This window comes from Bos indicus, chromosome 26 (genome assembly GCF_029378745.1).
Source record: "Bos indicus isolate NIAB-ARS_2022 breed Sahiwal x Tharparkar chromosome 26, NIAB-ARS_B.indTharparkar_mat_pri_1.0, whole genome shotgun sequence".
Classification (NCBI taxonomy): Eukaryota; Metazoa; Chordata; class Mammalia; order Artiodactyla; family Bovidae; genus Bos; species Bos indicus.
Genome location: NC_091785.1, coordinates 13,872,082 through 13,888,325, shown reverse-complemented (window position 1 = coordinate 13,888,325; position 16,244 = coordinate 13,872,082). Strand labels below are relative to the sequence as shown.

Genomic DNA, 16,244 nt, shown 5'->3' with positions numbered 1-16,244 from the left:
TATGTGCACACATGTACATGGACACACACACACACACACATCAACAGAATAGTTTCTCACTGGCACATAAATTCACTAGTATGGTTATCTAATGAATACTATTCAGCCATAAAAAATGAAATAATATCATTTGCAGCAACATGGATGGACCGAGATGATCATACTAAGTAAGTCAGAAAGAGAAAGACAGATACCATAATAACATCACTTACGTGTGGAATCTAAAATGACACAAATGAATTTACCTATAAAAAAAGTAGAAACAGACTCACAGACATAGAGAACAGACTTGTGGTTGCCAAGGGGGAGGGATGCATCAGGAGTCTGGGACTAGCAGATGCAAACTGATACATATTCAGAATGGATAAATAGTAAGATCCTACTGTATAGTATGGGGAACTATGTTCAGTACTCTGTGATAAGCCACAGCAGAGAAGAATAAGGAAACTGTATGTCGGTGTGTGGCTCAGTCACTCTGCTGAACATCAGAAATTAACACAACATTGTAAATTAACTATACTTCAATAAAGTAAATTAAAAAAAGATTCTCTATTGTAAAGGATTAAACAAGTGATCTTCAAACAGCTTATTTTTGGCATATATATAAGCACCAAATGAACAGTAGCAATAATGGCACGGACAGACAAGAAAGATGCTACCAACTTTATAACTATGCCTAGATTTTATGGATACATTTTCTTACCTAAATTAGCTCATAAAGTAGTTCTGCCTGGCACCCTGGTATTCAGTGGGAAAGTCCTGGATTCCTAATCATTCTTTAGTTTTTCAGTAGGCCAACACCATTGCATAAGACATTCATTCAAATCCATAATTCACTTTCTTCCATCCTTCTTTTTCTTCCACTAGGTTTTGTATATGCTACTTGCTTGCTGATATCAGCAATTTACACTCACAATTTATAATACTTCCACACCTTTCTGCCAGCCAAGCTGAGGCTCATTGGTTTACAGACTAAAAAGAGGTCTAGGAATTATCACAACTGGTTCAGAGATCAAAGAACAAATCACTATTATACTATGAAGACATGAGAAAGAACTAAAGTAGACAATCTAAAGTCTATTACTTATTCCTTAAAATAAATGTATGGTCTTATTGGTACTGGAAATATCACTGATCTGCATAATATGCCTCTCTTTATTAAAAAGAAAAAAAAGTTAATTCTATATGATTTTAAATTTAAATTCAAACATTTTCCGATTGTAAATCCTTCTTGATAGCAAAACTTATGAACAGTTTGAGAAATACGTATCTAGTTTGTCTTAAATCTAAGTGTATTCAAGATTTCTCCAAGATTAACTTGAATGTACTAAGTATGTTCACTATTTGATGTCAGAAGAAATACATTTAAGGAACTTACAGTCTAGTTAAGGAACAAATATATGCATAGAAGAATCACATAAAAACAACCACACAAAACATTAAGTGTCCAGCTAATACAGAAATGTGATGATGACCATAAGAAACACAGGATGAAATAGCTGAGAATGTTTCATGAAAAGGCAGAACTACAATTGAAATGACAATTAGGGAATGAAAAGAATAAGGCTATCTGAAGTAAGAATAACAGCATAAGTATGCTTAGAGACAGAAATGAGCATATGGCCATGGACCATGAGAAAACCAATGCAGTTGGAGCAGAAGAGTTTTGAAATAAAGCTAGATATTACAAACCAGTTGGGAAAGGATGGATGACAAAGGTAACCTACCTCATAGGGTTCATATGTGACTAAACCAGTTTATATGGTTAATTATTTAAAAAGTATATGGGGAAAAAAGGGGAGCAAACTTTATTTATCAATAGAATCCTTTTTCACTGGCACATAAATTAACTAGTATGGTTATCTAATAAAACAGCTGACAGTAAAGTCTATCTTTGCAGATTTAGACTGCAGGTATTTATCTTGGATTATCAGAAAGATTTGGAAAATCTGCCCTAGAGATTACTTTGATAGAAAATGGAGGGTAGCAGAACAGAAGAGTTCCAGAATACAGGAGTGAGAGCAATGAAACAGGCTTTAAATTGTTATTGTTGTATTATACATGGTGCCTTACCAATGTATTTGCATGAGTGTTTTAAGGAAAGAGAACATGTTCTTAATTTAAAACATGTTTAGTGAACCATGCTCTGGTTAATGCAAGGAATGCCTAAATTTAACAATGGAAAAAAGCTGCAAACTGCAGCTTTGTCTCAGGATTAAAAGTATCACATCCCATGTATTCTTAAACAAAAACTATACCATCAAGGCTAAAAACCCCTTTATATGTCTGTCCACCCAAGTGGAATGGAAGTTAAAAGTATCTGAATTTATCAAAGAGCTACCACAATTATTAATACATTATGAAAGAGGGGAAGAGAAATATACCACAGTGAAAGCAATCATTTATTGAGCATATACTCATGCCATGCTCTTTATCTCTGATCTTCATAAAGTCTGCAAACATAATTATTTCCCCCCTTAAATAAGGAAACAAAAGCCCAGAAAGGTTAAACAGTCTGCCCAAGGCTTCATGGTTAAATACAAAGGTATAAATGCAACCTAGGCCTCAACTCTAAAACATCAGATTTTTATAAATTATATGCCATAAAAAAAAAAATCAGCTTTTTTCACTGCACCATGCTGCCTTACGGATAGTGTATTCTGAGAAAATTTTCCATTTCTCATTTTTAAGGAAATTATAGTTAGTGCAAGTCATTATGTGTTTCATTTTTGCTAGGGTACTTTTAAGCAGCCATAAGGAGCTTTCACTAGAAATCTAAACCTCTTCCAGTGTACCCTAATGTGCCATATAAATGTTACCACCTCACATCTTATAACTATGGCATATAAGGAGCATGTATGTATATATGGTATGTAAAGAACTGCTACAAGAGTCTGGAGAAGAGTGGGAAATATTTCTGGCTGAAATAGTCAGAAAAGCTTTATAAATGAGGCAGAAACTAAACTGGATCTTGAAGAGTGAGTAGAATTTTGAAAGACAAGATGCTGAAAAGAATACAGGACAGTGTGCATATCAAGCTGGCCTGGGCAAAAGATGTATACTCACGTACTCACTTTTAAACAGAAGCAGAGCTTTAAGAAGGTAGCTAGTGCCAGCAATGTACTCTGTGTCTTAAACATAATAGAGAGCATAGACTATGGAGGGTCTTGAAGGCCAAGTTAAAAAATTTTGAACTTAAGCTTAGTAAGCAATTAAAAAAATACAGGTTTTGAACAAATGAGATATTTTAAAAATGGTGCTTCAGCAAGATTATTCTAAGCACTGATATGTCATACATAGTGAAAAGACAGCGTGATTCAACAGTGTTGCCAATGTATATTCCCCTTCTCAAGAAATGGAACAGTTTCTGTTCTCAGTGAACTCCCACTTGAATGTGCATGGTGGTAGTGATAAAGGCTCTTAGACACGGGATTGATGCATTAAAAAAATTACAATTCAGAGTGATGTACTATAATGAATTCTATTGAAATAGAGATTCTACAGAAATTTTGGAAGAAGTAACTCACTGCCTGAAGGAGATGTACAGTGCTTCAAAGTGATATTTGAGCTGAATTCTAAAGATGGTTCAGAGTCAGCCAGGTGTCAGAAGGGAGGAAGGACTCTAAAGCAAAAAATAAGATGTACAGCAGGATACATTCAGAGGACAATGAAGTGCAGAAGAGTATGGTTAAAGCAGGTTAGGGCTGGATTGGATTAATAGAGCTAAGTCTCTTCACAAAGTCTTAAAAGTTTAGAATTTATCCTATTGGTAATGTAGAGACTGGCATGTTTTAAAGCATGGGAATGACATGATTATAATTGTGCTCTGGCCAATTCTGGTACCACTCTGTAAGTCAAACTGGAAGAGAAAAACTGGAGTCAGATAAAAAAGAATCTATAGTATTTGATAAGCAGGTGGATTTAGAGGGGGAAAAAAGCAAAAAGCAAAAAAAAGATGTACGTTTAACGGCTGGTGGATTAGAAGAATGGGCCAGAAATTGGGAAGTCAAGCTAAATAAAAAGCAGGGAAATAGCAGTTGTTTAGTTTTAGATAGGTGAAGACACTAGTAATACTGTGTATACACAAATGGAAATGTCTACTGGGCAGCTGGAAAGCAGACACTAAAATGTGGCAAAGAGGTCAAGAATAAAAACATACATTTGGGAGTCACTCAAAGCTGAAAGTGAGATAGTAAGTGATAAAACTATGTGTACTTTTCAAAGAATAAGTGCTGAGAATTGAACCATACTTAAGTAATTGAAGAGAGTAAGGATAAGGTGACGTGTAAGAGGGGGAAAAAGACAGACAGACAAATAATGTAGTAGACTACAACACACTTTCAAGTTAGGGAGTGGAGGTCACCAGTTTCAGCTTCATTACATACATGTCAAGGACATGAGGACAAAGAAAAAAAGTCATTAGGTTTACTGATTAAGAAATTATTAGTAACATTTAATATACTTTTAGTAGAGCTACGGATAAGAAAGGTGGATGAAAGTCAAATTATAACGAGGTATTAAGAATCTAAATGTTACTAGAGTAGTTCAGTTCAGTTGCTCAGTCATGTCTGACTCTCTGCGACCCAATGGACTGCAGCACGCCAGACCTCCCAACTCCTGGAGTTTACTCAAACTCATGTCCACCGAGTCGGTGATGCCATCCAACCATCTCATCCTCTGTCGTCCCCTTTTCCTCCCACCCTCAATCTTTCCCAGCATCAGGGTCTTTTCACATGAGTCAGTTCCTCGCATCAGGTGGCCAAAGTATTGGAGTTTCAGCTTCAACATGAGTCCTTCCAATGAACATTCAGGACTGATTTCCTTTAGGTTGGACTGGTTGGATCTCCTTGCAGTCCAAGGGACTCTCAAGAGTCTTCTCCAATACCACAGTTCAAAAGCATCAATTCTTCGGTGCTCAGCTTTCTTTATAGTCCAACTCTCACATCCATACATGACTACTGGAAAAACCATAGCTGTGACTAGACGGACCTTCGTTGGTAAAGCAATGTCTCTGCTTTTTAATATGCTGTCTAGGTTGGTCATAACTTTTCTTTCAAGGAGTAAGTGTCTTTTTATTTCATGGCTGCAGTCACCATCTGCAGTGATTTTGGAGCCCCCAAAAATAAAGTCTCTCACTGTTTCCCCATCTATTTGCCACGAAGTGATGGGAACGAATGCCATGATCTTAGTTTTCTGAATGTTGAGCTTTAAGCCCACTTTTTCACTCTCCTTTCACTTTCATCAAGAGGCTCTTTAGTTCCTCTTCACTTTCTGCCATAAGGGTGGTGTCATCTGCATATCTGACGTTATTGATATTTCTCCCAGCAATCTTGATTCCAGCTTGTGATTCTTCCAGCCCAGCATTTCTCATGATGTACTCTGCATATATGTTAAATAAGCAGGGTGACAATATACAGCCTTGACGTACTCCTTTTGCTATTTGGAACCAGTCTGTTGTTCTGTGTCCAGTTCTAACTGTTGCTTCCTGACTTGTATACAGGTTTCTTAGGAGGCAGGTCAGGTGATCTGGTATTCCTATCTCTTTCAGAATTTTCCAGTTTATTGTGATCCAGACAGTCAAAGGCTTTGGCATAGTCAATAAAGCAGAAATAGATGTTTTTCTGGAACTCTCTTACTTTTTCGATGATCCATACTACGAGTATCCATACTCATACTACAAGTAGTATGTTAATACAATAGATTCTATACGTACACTCTTTAATTGCTGAATATCACAAAACTCAGTATTTAAAAAAGTAAATTGTAGACTGATATATTTAAATTTTAGAAACAAAAACAGAACTGTGAATTACATATAGTATATATAAAAGCATTAAACAAAGACTGGAAGAACATAAACCCACTTATGATAGTGGACTGGGGATGGGAGAAGATATGGGACTGGGGGATAATGGCCAAAGGGGACTTTATCTGTAATGTTTCTGCTTTTTATATAGAGAGGGAAGCAAATACAACTAATTGCTAATGGTTCTTAACTCCAGGTATTGGTCTGTAAATGTCAAAATGGGATTGTAATATGATTGAGGAAAGATGCCAAAGAGAATGAGAAGCTGCTTTAGTGGAAGCTAGAGACGGTTTATAACTCAGAAGGAATATACAGCTCAGTCCTCTGAAGACATCTACAACCTCTAAAGGGATGTCCATGCGGTTGGTAACATCCTGTGAGAGGGGGTTCTAACTCACTTGCTACTGCAGGAGGCCTCTGGGGAGCGGATTATTCTTCCATTGTTCTTCCCATCTGACTGTTCTGGGGACACTGACTCCGTTCCTTGCCTACTCACCTTGTGCAATTAAGTGATGCAAAACAACCTCAACAAATTCCTAAGTGTTCAACATGAAAGGGGTACACAAAAGTCAAGTTTCCAGAAGCATCTCTCACCAGGCTTTAAACCTGAGGTCCATTCCTGCGGTTTGTTTATAGTATTCTTTGTATTCTCTATAGATTTAATCCTCATTTTGAGAAGTAAAAGAGAAAATGAGAAAGTATAATGGTGACAGAATAGGCGTAACAGACTTCTTAAAAAAGTATGGCAACAAAGGGAAGGAAGAGAAAATAAGATTCAGAGAGCCTGATGTAAAGGGTTTGAATTTATGAATGGTTATAATTTCAGGGCAATGATTTGTGACCCCCAGTCATTCATGACATTAGAAAACCACCCCCTTTCCACCACTCTCAATTTAAAAGGTTCAAATGATAAATTTACATAAAACAGCTGCTTACTGTTTATAAAAATGAAAGGCAATCAAAATATATATCTATATATACTCTTTCCAGCTGCAAATATGGCAAGAATAAAAGTTATTAAGATAAACAATTGCTAAACTAGATTTACTTATTCACAAAGGACAAGCAATTGAACTTCAGCTCTTAGTAAGCTGCTATTAATTAAAAAACCGTGACAGACTAAATGTATAAACTGAACATACCATATTTGTAAATATAATCTTTATCTTATTTGACATTTGTGGAACACAAACCTCACTAGAATTAAAGCTCCACACGAGTATTTTTGCTTATGTTCACTACCACCATATACTGAGGGCTTAGAATGGTACTGGGCAAATGGATCAATATTTACCAAATCAATTCAATGAACACAAATTTAATAAACTATTAAAACATACCTAATCTTAACCCAGAAGCGAAACAATATATATTATATACATTTCCTTAATCTTCTCAAGGATAGAACTTGTACTGAAGAAATAAACATAAAGGCAAGTTTCTGAAGTAAATTCTGTCGCTCAAAAATTGCCACCCAAAGACCAAGCTAGGAGGGAGCCAAATTCAAGCAAGATTCTGGGTCCTAACAGGTTGACATATTTTAGTCTCTTGAACTTGTCAGTATTCCTCAAAAGAACCCATCAAGTATCTTTGTGTTCATCTTGCAGGGGGGATAGCCCAGATTAACATGATAGTAAATAGAAAGGAGATGGGCGAGGGGTGTGTGTGTGTAAATTGCTAATTGATTGGTTACATTAGAATTTTTTTTTTTAATACTGATTTATTTGGCTGCATTGGGTCTTAGCCCAATGCACATAGGCTTCTCACTAGTTCCAGCACTCAGGCTTTGTTGCCCTGTGGCATGTGGGATCTTAAGTTTCCCCAACAGAGATCAAACATGCATCCCCTGCACTGGAAGGCACACTCCCAGTCACTGCACCGCCAGGGAAATCCCAGTTACACCAGAATCTTAAGTACCTTCTGTGTGCCTAACATACGATAGCATTTTATTGTTGTATAAGGTACTTATACATAGAGACTGTACAAGAACAACAACAAAGTACTTATATTTGTTCTCATTTATACAGTCCTGTAAGGTAGGACATTACAATTTTTTTAAGATGATGTAGAACCTCAGAATTTAAATCCAAAGTCATATAGCCAGTAAGTGGCAAAACGAGAATTTCAAGATTTCTGTCCAAGCTTACCTCACTAAAAGGTACTATCCCTTATGATGAAATAATCACTTAGGGTTTAGGGTTGTGGGAATTCCCTGGTGGTCCAGTGGTTAGGAATCTGCTTCCACCGCAGGAGGCCCAGATTCAATCCCTAGTTGGGGAACTAAGATCCCTCAAGCCATGAGGCATTACCAAAAAAAACCCAAAACCCTTTAAAAGTGATTTTCAACCACAACAAACATCTGAAAAGCTTTTGAAAATACCCATGCTCAGGCCCTATTCTCCAGAAATCTGTGAACTAATTGGTCGTGGGCAGAATCAGGCATCCATCCATATGTTAAAACACTCCTCAGGTGATTCCAACAAGGGGCCAGGTTGCAAAATGATCTTTGAATATCATCTTAAGAGATATGTCAAAAAGGTAGAGAAGATGAGGGAAGCCAGTATTATAGTCACCTGTTTCAGTATATGCAGCCAGAATTTCCAAGTTTCTGTTGAGACAATTGTAAATGTCTTGCTGGCACTCCTTGGGTTTTTTACTTTTATGGAAATCTCCAAAGAGTGTATGAAAGCCAGATCAGCTTTTGGACACAAAAGTCAACTACATAAAAGTGAAAGCAGCAGGCCCTCAGAGGGGGTAAAAATTAATTACAAAATACCCAGCACCAAAATAGGATCTCTGATTGGAATTGGCAGTGACAGAAAATGGTCTCCTCTGGGCATACTTCAGTTGTCCTATATAATTTGCCAGTATGGTAAATTATTAGACCACTACACAATTGGGGAGAATGACAAAAAAGTTCATGCATTTGTTCATAAAAGTATTTACTGATGACTTACTTTGTACAGGGGGTTGTAGAATTTGAAATAATGACTTCTGCCTTCCAGGAGCTTGTAAACTACTTATTAAAAAAGGGAGTAGTCAATACAACTTGACCCGAATGCTCTCCTAGAACAAGGGCTGGATTAATCACTGGGCCACCCCAACTGAAAAAAGTCAGTACCATGATTTCTATCAACTTAGACGTCTCAAAATTCTAAGCTCCAAAGGAAATGTCTGTCACTCCGGAAGAAGAGGTACTCTTGAGTGATTTGTGTTCTGGGTGTGATCCAAGCATAATTTCATTGGGTATAATTTCATTTAAGGTAGCCTCTTCATTTAACACTTTCCAGTTCGATTTGTTCTCAGTATAGAGCTATACCACACGCTGAACTGGGTGGCAAGTGGTCTACTGAGAGTTGTAGGCAACGAAAACATACATTAGCCAATAGCACCGGCGTTGCCAGGAAGTTATGTCCTTAGTGGAAATTGTGGAGTAAGGGTCTCCAGAAACTCGTGGTAGAACCCAGAGACTAGAATTTCAACAGCAGAGGGCTCTGCAGCCGATTTCACAGAAAGTTTTACCGACCGGAGCCCCCACAGAATGAAACTTTCTCAGGGAACTCAACGCATGGTAAAATACGCGAAATTATATGTCTGTTTCCCATAACCTCTACTCTGGTCTGACCGCTGAAGTCCTTTGCTTATACTCTTGACCTTATAGTTTGGGGTTGGGGATGCGGAGGAAGGAAGTTTGCCTATGAAGCTTTCCAAAAGAATGCTTATTTTTCCTTGGCTTTTGGAAACAGTTAAAATTGGAGGAGGATCATTCCTCAGAAAATTAGTTTGGCTCTTCTTGCCAGTGACATCTCGGACAAACACGTTACAACACAGTTTGGGGGGAGGGGAGGAGGAGAGTGAGAAAAAGAAAACTAATTCTCTGGGTTCATACAAGCCCCTCTCACTTCGCAAAGGCGTCCCGACGAAACCAGACGCCACTCCTTAACTAAGTTTCCCTTTAAGTCTACGCACCCAGGCCGCCCGCTCCGTCCTCCCGCAAGTACGGACTCCAAACTTTCGGCCCCTCGCCCGGCCCCCAGGCCGTAGAACTCCTCCCGGCACGCCGGGCTCCGCTCCGAAGAGCCCCGAGGCCGGGCGCGGCAGGGCCGGAACGAGGATCAGCGGCTCGCGTCCTCCCCAAAGGCTGCCCGTACCTGTCCAGCATCTGCTGTAGGGCTTGGTCCGGCATCTTCGGCGGAGCCGGCGCACTCGCCTCTCCGGTGAGCCCGGTCAGGGCCGGGCCCAGGACAATAGCACTGAGAGGCGGCGGAGTAGGCCTCAGTCCGGCGGCAGCCGCGAACCCGCCACCCAGCCTCCCGGGGCGGCTCCACGAGCCCGGCGGTGGCGGTGCGCGGCCCGCGGGCGTCCGGAGGAGGCGGTGGGGAGCGAGGAGGAGGAGCCTAGGGCGGGGAGACGACGATCGCGGCCGGGGTTCCTGCCCGTCGGCCCGGGGTTCCGGTCCATGGACCGCGGGCGCCGAGTTGCTGCCGGCGGAGGAGCTACCTCTGTGAGGTAAGAGTCACCGCCTCCGTGCGCGCTGGGGTCACGACGCAAGGCGGCCCAGAGCAGCCTGGGAGATGTAGTCCTCGGACCGTCCCCACTAGAGGCTGCACAGCCCGCCCGGACCACCGCCGCAGCGCCCGCAGCCGCCCGGCCGGCGCCCTCCCGTTTCCTTCCTCCAGGGGGAAAAATGTCCTGCGGGCCGCTTTCCAGGAAGCAGCAGGATGTGCCGCTCCACTGTCAGTAGCATCAAGGTCAGCTCTCCCTGCCTGTTTTCTCTCAGCTCTGGTGCTCAGGTGGGACCGAGCCAGGTGAGGGGTGGGATCTAAAGGGCCATTTCTCGTCAGGGTCTCCAGTCCCGGCCACGGCGTCGGGGTGGGCCGTGGCGGGGGTGGGAGTGGCAGAAAGCGTCTTCGGAAGCCTTCAGCGCTGCGGCCAGCCTCTGCGGCGTCTGAGCCCATTTTGGGGAGTTACACAACCCCCGCAAGGGGTCGGATGCTCTAGTGCGTGAGGTTATTCCTGAGCGGTCGGGAGGGCAGGGGCTGCCTGGACCAGATGGTTCCCACCCAAACCAGTGTATGTTTCTCAGGGCGGGGGGAGAGGGGTGGGGTGTGTGTGCGTGTGTGTCGTGGGGAGATTATTCCCTCCCTCTCTAGGAACCTTCTAAAATGTGCCTGGGCTTTCAAGGGCTCGCCGATAGTCTCCAAATGGAACATGGTCGTGAATAAACAGCTCTTGCTTACTCAGCTGTGGGTTGTCAGGGGTGTTTGTTTCTCTGTCTGCTGCTGGTCAGTGTTAACCATTTCTAGTCGCCTTGACACCTCCAAGCAGGTGGATGTGTGTGGGGAGAGATCAAAAGGAAAAAATCATAAATCGCTCATTGAGTTACTCTCTGACGCTCTAGGGGACAGCTTTGGCGGGAGGAAAAGAACTGTTGGCTAAAAGGAAGGCGTCTTTTGGACGACCTGTGGCGTTCTCTAGTGCTGTGATTGGTAGAACGTTTGGTAGTTTTCCCCTGATTATGCCTAATTTCTGCCGCAAGATGTTTGATTTTTCTTTACATTAAAATGTGTTTTTAAAGCTCTTTTAATTTTTACGCAGAATTTTGCAATCAGCTTTTAATTTCTTGCTTACAGTCTGCTTCCTGAATATATTTGAACTAGAGTGTACATCGCCAGGAAGAAAAATAAAAATAACATGTGACCAGAAGTTATTTGGCCTCTGATTTCTGAAAGATGCTTTTATGAAAGACTTTGGGAATTTACATGACTAATTATAATTAATGCTTTACCCTTTTCTCATTAAATGAGAAGCAGGCCCATGACAGGGGAGGGAAATAGGTAATTTATTAAGGCATTTGAGATTTCAAATTCCTATTTATTACTACTTCTACTAAGTAAATCTTCTTTTACTGTGTGTTTATCTGTTAAAGCAATTGTCAGCCAGAAGGAGATGGATACATACATTCTGCTCAAAAAACAGAATTTTATTCTAGCATATTGATTACATAGGTTAGAGCAGACTCCATTTAATTTTATGACTTACATTAAAAGGAATTTTCATCTCATCTTAGAATTTCTGTTTGAACTTCAAACTGGAAAGTAATGTGGTATAGTTCTATTGCTAGCAAAGTGGTGTGCAGATTATCCTTTTTTAAAAAATTATATTAGCATTTTCATCAAAATTCTGCTTCCTGGCTGTCTCAAAAATCCTTTGAAATAGGAAAAAAATTTTGTTACTCACTTTAAGACTGATTAGGGAAAAATGAAGCAATTAGCACCTGACCTAGTAATCCCACTCCTTGGTATCTACCCAAGAGGAATAAAGATATATATCTACACCAAGACTTGTATGCCAACATTCATAGCAGCATTATTCCTAGTAGCCAAAAAGTGGAAACAACCCAAGTATCCATCAACTGATGAATGGATAAACCAGTAAATCCGCCTGTACAGTAAATCCGCCTGCAATGTAGGAGACACAGTTTTGATACCTGAGTCCGGACGATCCCCTGGAGAAGGAAATGGCAACCTACTTCATTATTCTTGCCTGGAGAATCCCATGGACAGAGGAACCTGGGGGGAGCTACAATCTGTAGGGTTGCAAACAGCTGGACGTGACTGAAGTGACTGAGCATGTACACATGCACGCCCAAAATGTTATTAGCTGACAACAAGGAATGAAATTCTAATACGTGTTACAATATGGATAAATCTTGAAAACATGTTAAGTGAAAGGAGCTAGTCACGAAACACCACATATTGTATGATTCCATGTATATTAAATGTTAAGAATAAATTCATTGAGACAAAGTAGATTAGTGGTTGCCAAAAGCTGGAGGGGCTGGAGAGAAATGGAGAGAGATTGCTAAAGGGCATGATGTTTCTTTTGGGGCTGATGAAAATGTTCCAGGGTTAGAGTGGTGATGACTACACAGCTTTGTAAATTATATTGCAAAAATAATATAAAACAAATTTAGATTCTGGTGATGGTGACACAAATCTGTAAATAGACTTTAAAATTTTGATATGAGTTAATTTTATAGTATGTAAATTGTTGTTGTTTGCTTGCTAAGTTATGTCCAACTCTTTTACAATCCCATGGACTATGGCCCACCAGGCTCTTCTGTCCTTGGAATTTTCCAGGCAAGAATACTGGAGTGGGTTGCCATTTCCTACTCCAGGGTATCTTCCCATTGCACGGATCGAACCTCTGTCTCTTGGGTTTTGTGCATCTCCGGCATTGGCAGGCAGATTCTTTACCATTAGCCCCACTGTTTGTCAAATTTATTTTCCTTGGCTTTAGGATTTTTAAATTAGAATAACTGGAATCATAATACTCTGTAACCTGCAATGTGGATTCAACCTGCAGTTTATCAGCAAATTTGGCAATTGACAATTCTCCTCGGAGGACACCTGAATATTTTATATTATTTCTTTGGAATATCTCTAGGATCCCTTGGCAGACAGTTCAAAACAAGTGTCAGGTGAGAACATTAAAGTAATATACTGCTTTAAATTTCCTATAGTTCCATAGTCAGGTATTTCTAAATCCATTACAAAATTATTAATACATTTCATAACTCTTTAGGATAACTCTATTCTGATTTTGAAGAAAAAGTTCTTAATTGCTTAGATTTTGAAGAAAAAGTTCTTAATTGCTTAGATCTCAGTTTGTCCTCCTCCAAATAAAAAGTTGAAATGCACTTAACCTATTTTACATAGAGTTAAAGATTTATGGTAAATGATATTTAACCAAGAGATTAATAGCATGACAACAAAAATATTTTCCTCAGTGTTATATTTTAAAATAGAAATTAATCTACTGAAAATATTTAAAGATTCTCCCAACCTTGGAGGATTAGGATCGATAATGTAGAGTTATCCTAAAGAGTTATGAAATGTATTAATAATTTTGTAATGGATTTAGAAATACCTGAGTATAGAACTATAGGAAATATAAAGCAGTATATTACTTTAATGTTCTCACCTGACACTTGTTTTGAACTGTCTGCCAAGGGATCCTAGAGATATTCCAAAGAAATAATATAAAATATTCAGGTGTCCTCCGAGGAGAATTGTCAATTGCCAAATTTGCTGATCAACTGCAGGTTGAATCCACATTGCAGGTTACAGAATATTATTCATTAATTTATTTAGCAGACATTTACAGAGTATTTATGATGTGCTTGGGTACTCTAGTCACGAATTAACCAATGACTCCCCTTTAAGAACAAAGGAAAGCTATGACAAACCTAGACAACGTGTTGAAAAGCAGAGACATTACTTTGCTGACAAAGGCCCATATAGTCAAGGCTGTGGTCTTCCAAGTGGTCATATGCGGTTGTGAGAGCTGGACCGTAAAGAAGGCAAAGCACCAAAGAATTGATGCCTTCAAACTGTGGTGCTGGAGAAGACTTCTGAGAGTCCCTTGGACAACAAGGAGACCAAACCAGTCAATATTATGGGAAGTCAACCCTGAATACTCATTGGAAGGACTGACACTGAGGCTGAGGCTCCAGGATTTTGGCTACCTGATGCAAAGAGCCCACTCATTGGGAAAGACCCTGATGCTGGGAAAGATTGAGGGCAGAAGGAAAAGAGGGTATCAGAGGATGAGATGGCTGGATGTCATCACTGATGCAAGGGACATGAATTTGGGCAAACTTCAGGAGATGGTGAGGGACAGGGAGGCCTGGTGTGCTTCAGTCCATAGGGTCACAAAGAGTCGGACACGACTAGATGACTGAACAACCACAGAGAACATACAAACTACCTAATGATACTTATATTTAAAAAAGTAACCAGACCACTTACATGTGAAATACTACATGAGGATACATGGCAGTGTATGATGAAGTGCCAAGTGAGTGGCCTAGAAATACAAAGTGAGGTAGCAGTTTAGAAGACACTGTTGTGGGTTGGTGAGTTAGAGAACTTTGTGAAACAAGGGAAATTTAGGCTCTACCTTGTATCAAGAGGAGGAATTAGGTAAAGAAGTGGAAAAGGATTTTGGGTTTAGATAAGGATGAAAAGATGTGGAGAGGAATTAACCTCTGTAAATGGCACTGTACATCTCTGTTGAGCAAGAGTGAAAAATATGGTTGGTTGGTTAAGTACGGAATAGTTAAAAGGCCTGCTGCTAAGTCACTTCAGTCGTGTCTGACTCTGTGCGACCCCATAGATGGCAGCCTACCAGGCTCCCCAGTCCCTGGGATTCTCCAGGCAAGAACACTGGAGTGGGTTGCCATTTCCTTCTCCAATGCATGAAAGTGAAAAGTGAAAGTGAAGTCATTCAGTCGTGTCCGACTCTTTGCAACCCCACGGACTGCAGCCCACCAGGCTCCTCCACCCATGGGATTTTCCAGGCGAGAGTACTGGAGTGGGGTGCCATTGCCTTCTCCAGTTAAAAGCCCTTGAAACCATTAATTCTTTTGATAAGTATTTATTGAACAAGCAATATTTATGTGACAGGCACTAATCCAGGTACTGAAGATACTACTGGACAAAGACATAGCAACCCACTCCAGTATTCTTGCCTGATCACCTGGACAGCGGAGCCTGGCAGACTATAGTCCATGGGGTCACAAAGAGTAAGACGTGACTTAGCAACTAAACAACAACAACTAAGCCAGGCGCTGGAGGTACAATACTGAGAAAAACAAGCACAGTTCCTACCTTTGTAGAGTTTACTCTTTATCGAGGGAAAGAGAGAGAATCATGTAAAGACAGTTTTTAGTTTGCAAATGTAGTACGTGATGTTATTAGAGATAATAGCTAGGATTTTGACCTAAACAGGGTGATCAGAAATTTTTTTCTCAGAAAGTGCCCATCATGCTAAAGCCTGAGGAACAGCAAGAGTTAATCGAACAAAGGGAGGAAGGAAGAGCATCCCAGACCAAGGAACAGCTTGTGCAAATACCCTGAGAAGGAAGAGTCTTGTGATAAAGAATAGAAATGGAAACAAAAAGGGGGCTTGGGGCAAAATGGGACCAGAAAGGTCAGTCAAGTGACAGACTCTGAAGAGCTTTATAAGCCAATTTAAGGAATTTTGCCTTTATCCTAGAAGTCTCTGGGAAGAGGAGTTTAGACGTTCTGTAGGAAATGGAGAGTTAACTTGTAGTGGTTCCCAAACCTGCTGTGAATCAGAGAATTTACCCTGGAAATTCTGGTGCACGTGCCTTGTAGTTGTTCCCCTAAGTGATTACTAGACCAGTGGTGTTTCTGCAGAAATACCGTAGTGGTTGAGAGCCTCAGCTCAAACCTACATTTGAATCTTAGCATTGCCACTCAGGGGCTCAGCAGTTTTGGGTGGGTTACTGAATAAGCCACAGTTTCCTCATCTTCAGGAGAATTACAGAAACTACCTCACTGAGTTACGGGGAGGATTAAATGAGAAAATCCATTTAAATTGTTCAGGACAATGTTGGCACATAGTTAAG

General features: G+C 40.4%; 2 protein-coding genes across 3 annotated transcripts in view; one reads left to right on the top strand and one right to left on the bottom strand.

Annotated features, from left to right (window-relative positions):
* MARCHF5 (membrane associated ring-CH-type finger 5) overlaps positions 1 to 10,170 on the bottom strand; it is a 53,119-nt gene extending 42,949 nt beyond the window's left edge. The window contains exon 1 of the mRNA XM_070780482.1: positions 9,958 to 10,170. Coding sequence (XP_070636583.1) covers positions 9,958 to 9,992 — 35 coding nt within the window. The 5' untranslated portion in view covers positions 9,993 to 10,170. The remainder of the gene's footprint in view (positions 1 to 9,957) is intronic.
* Positions 10,171 to 10,396: 226 nt separating this feature from the next.
* CPEB3 (cytoplasmic polyadenylation element binding protein 3) overlaps positions 10,397 to 16,244 on the top strand; it is a 200,977-nt gene continuing 195,129 nt past the window's right edge. Inside the window, exon 1 of one of the 2 annotated variants that reach the window (XM_070780479.1) lies at positions 10,397 to 10,557. The gene's annotated coding sequence lies outside the window, so the exon portion shown is untranslated. Of the gene's footprint in view, positions 10,558 to 10,595; positions 10,615 to 16,244 lie in introns of those variants that run through there. The other variant, XM_070780480.1, reaches the window with a different exon arrangement.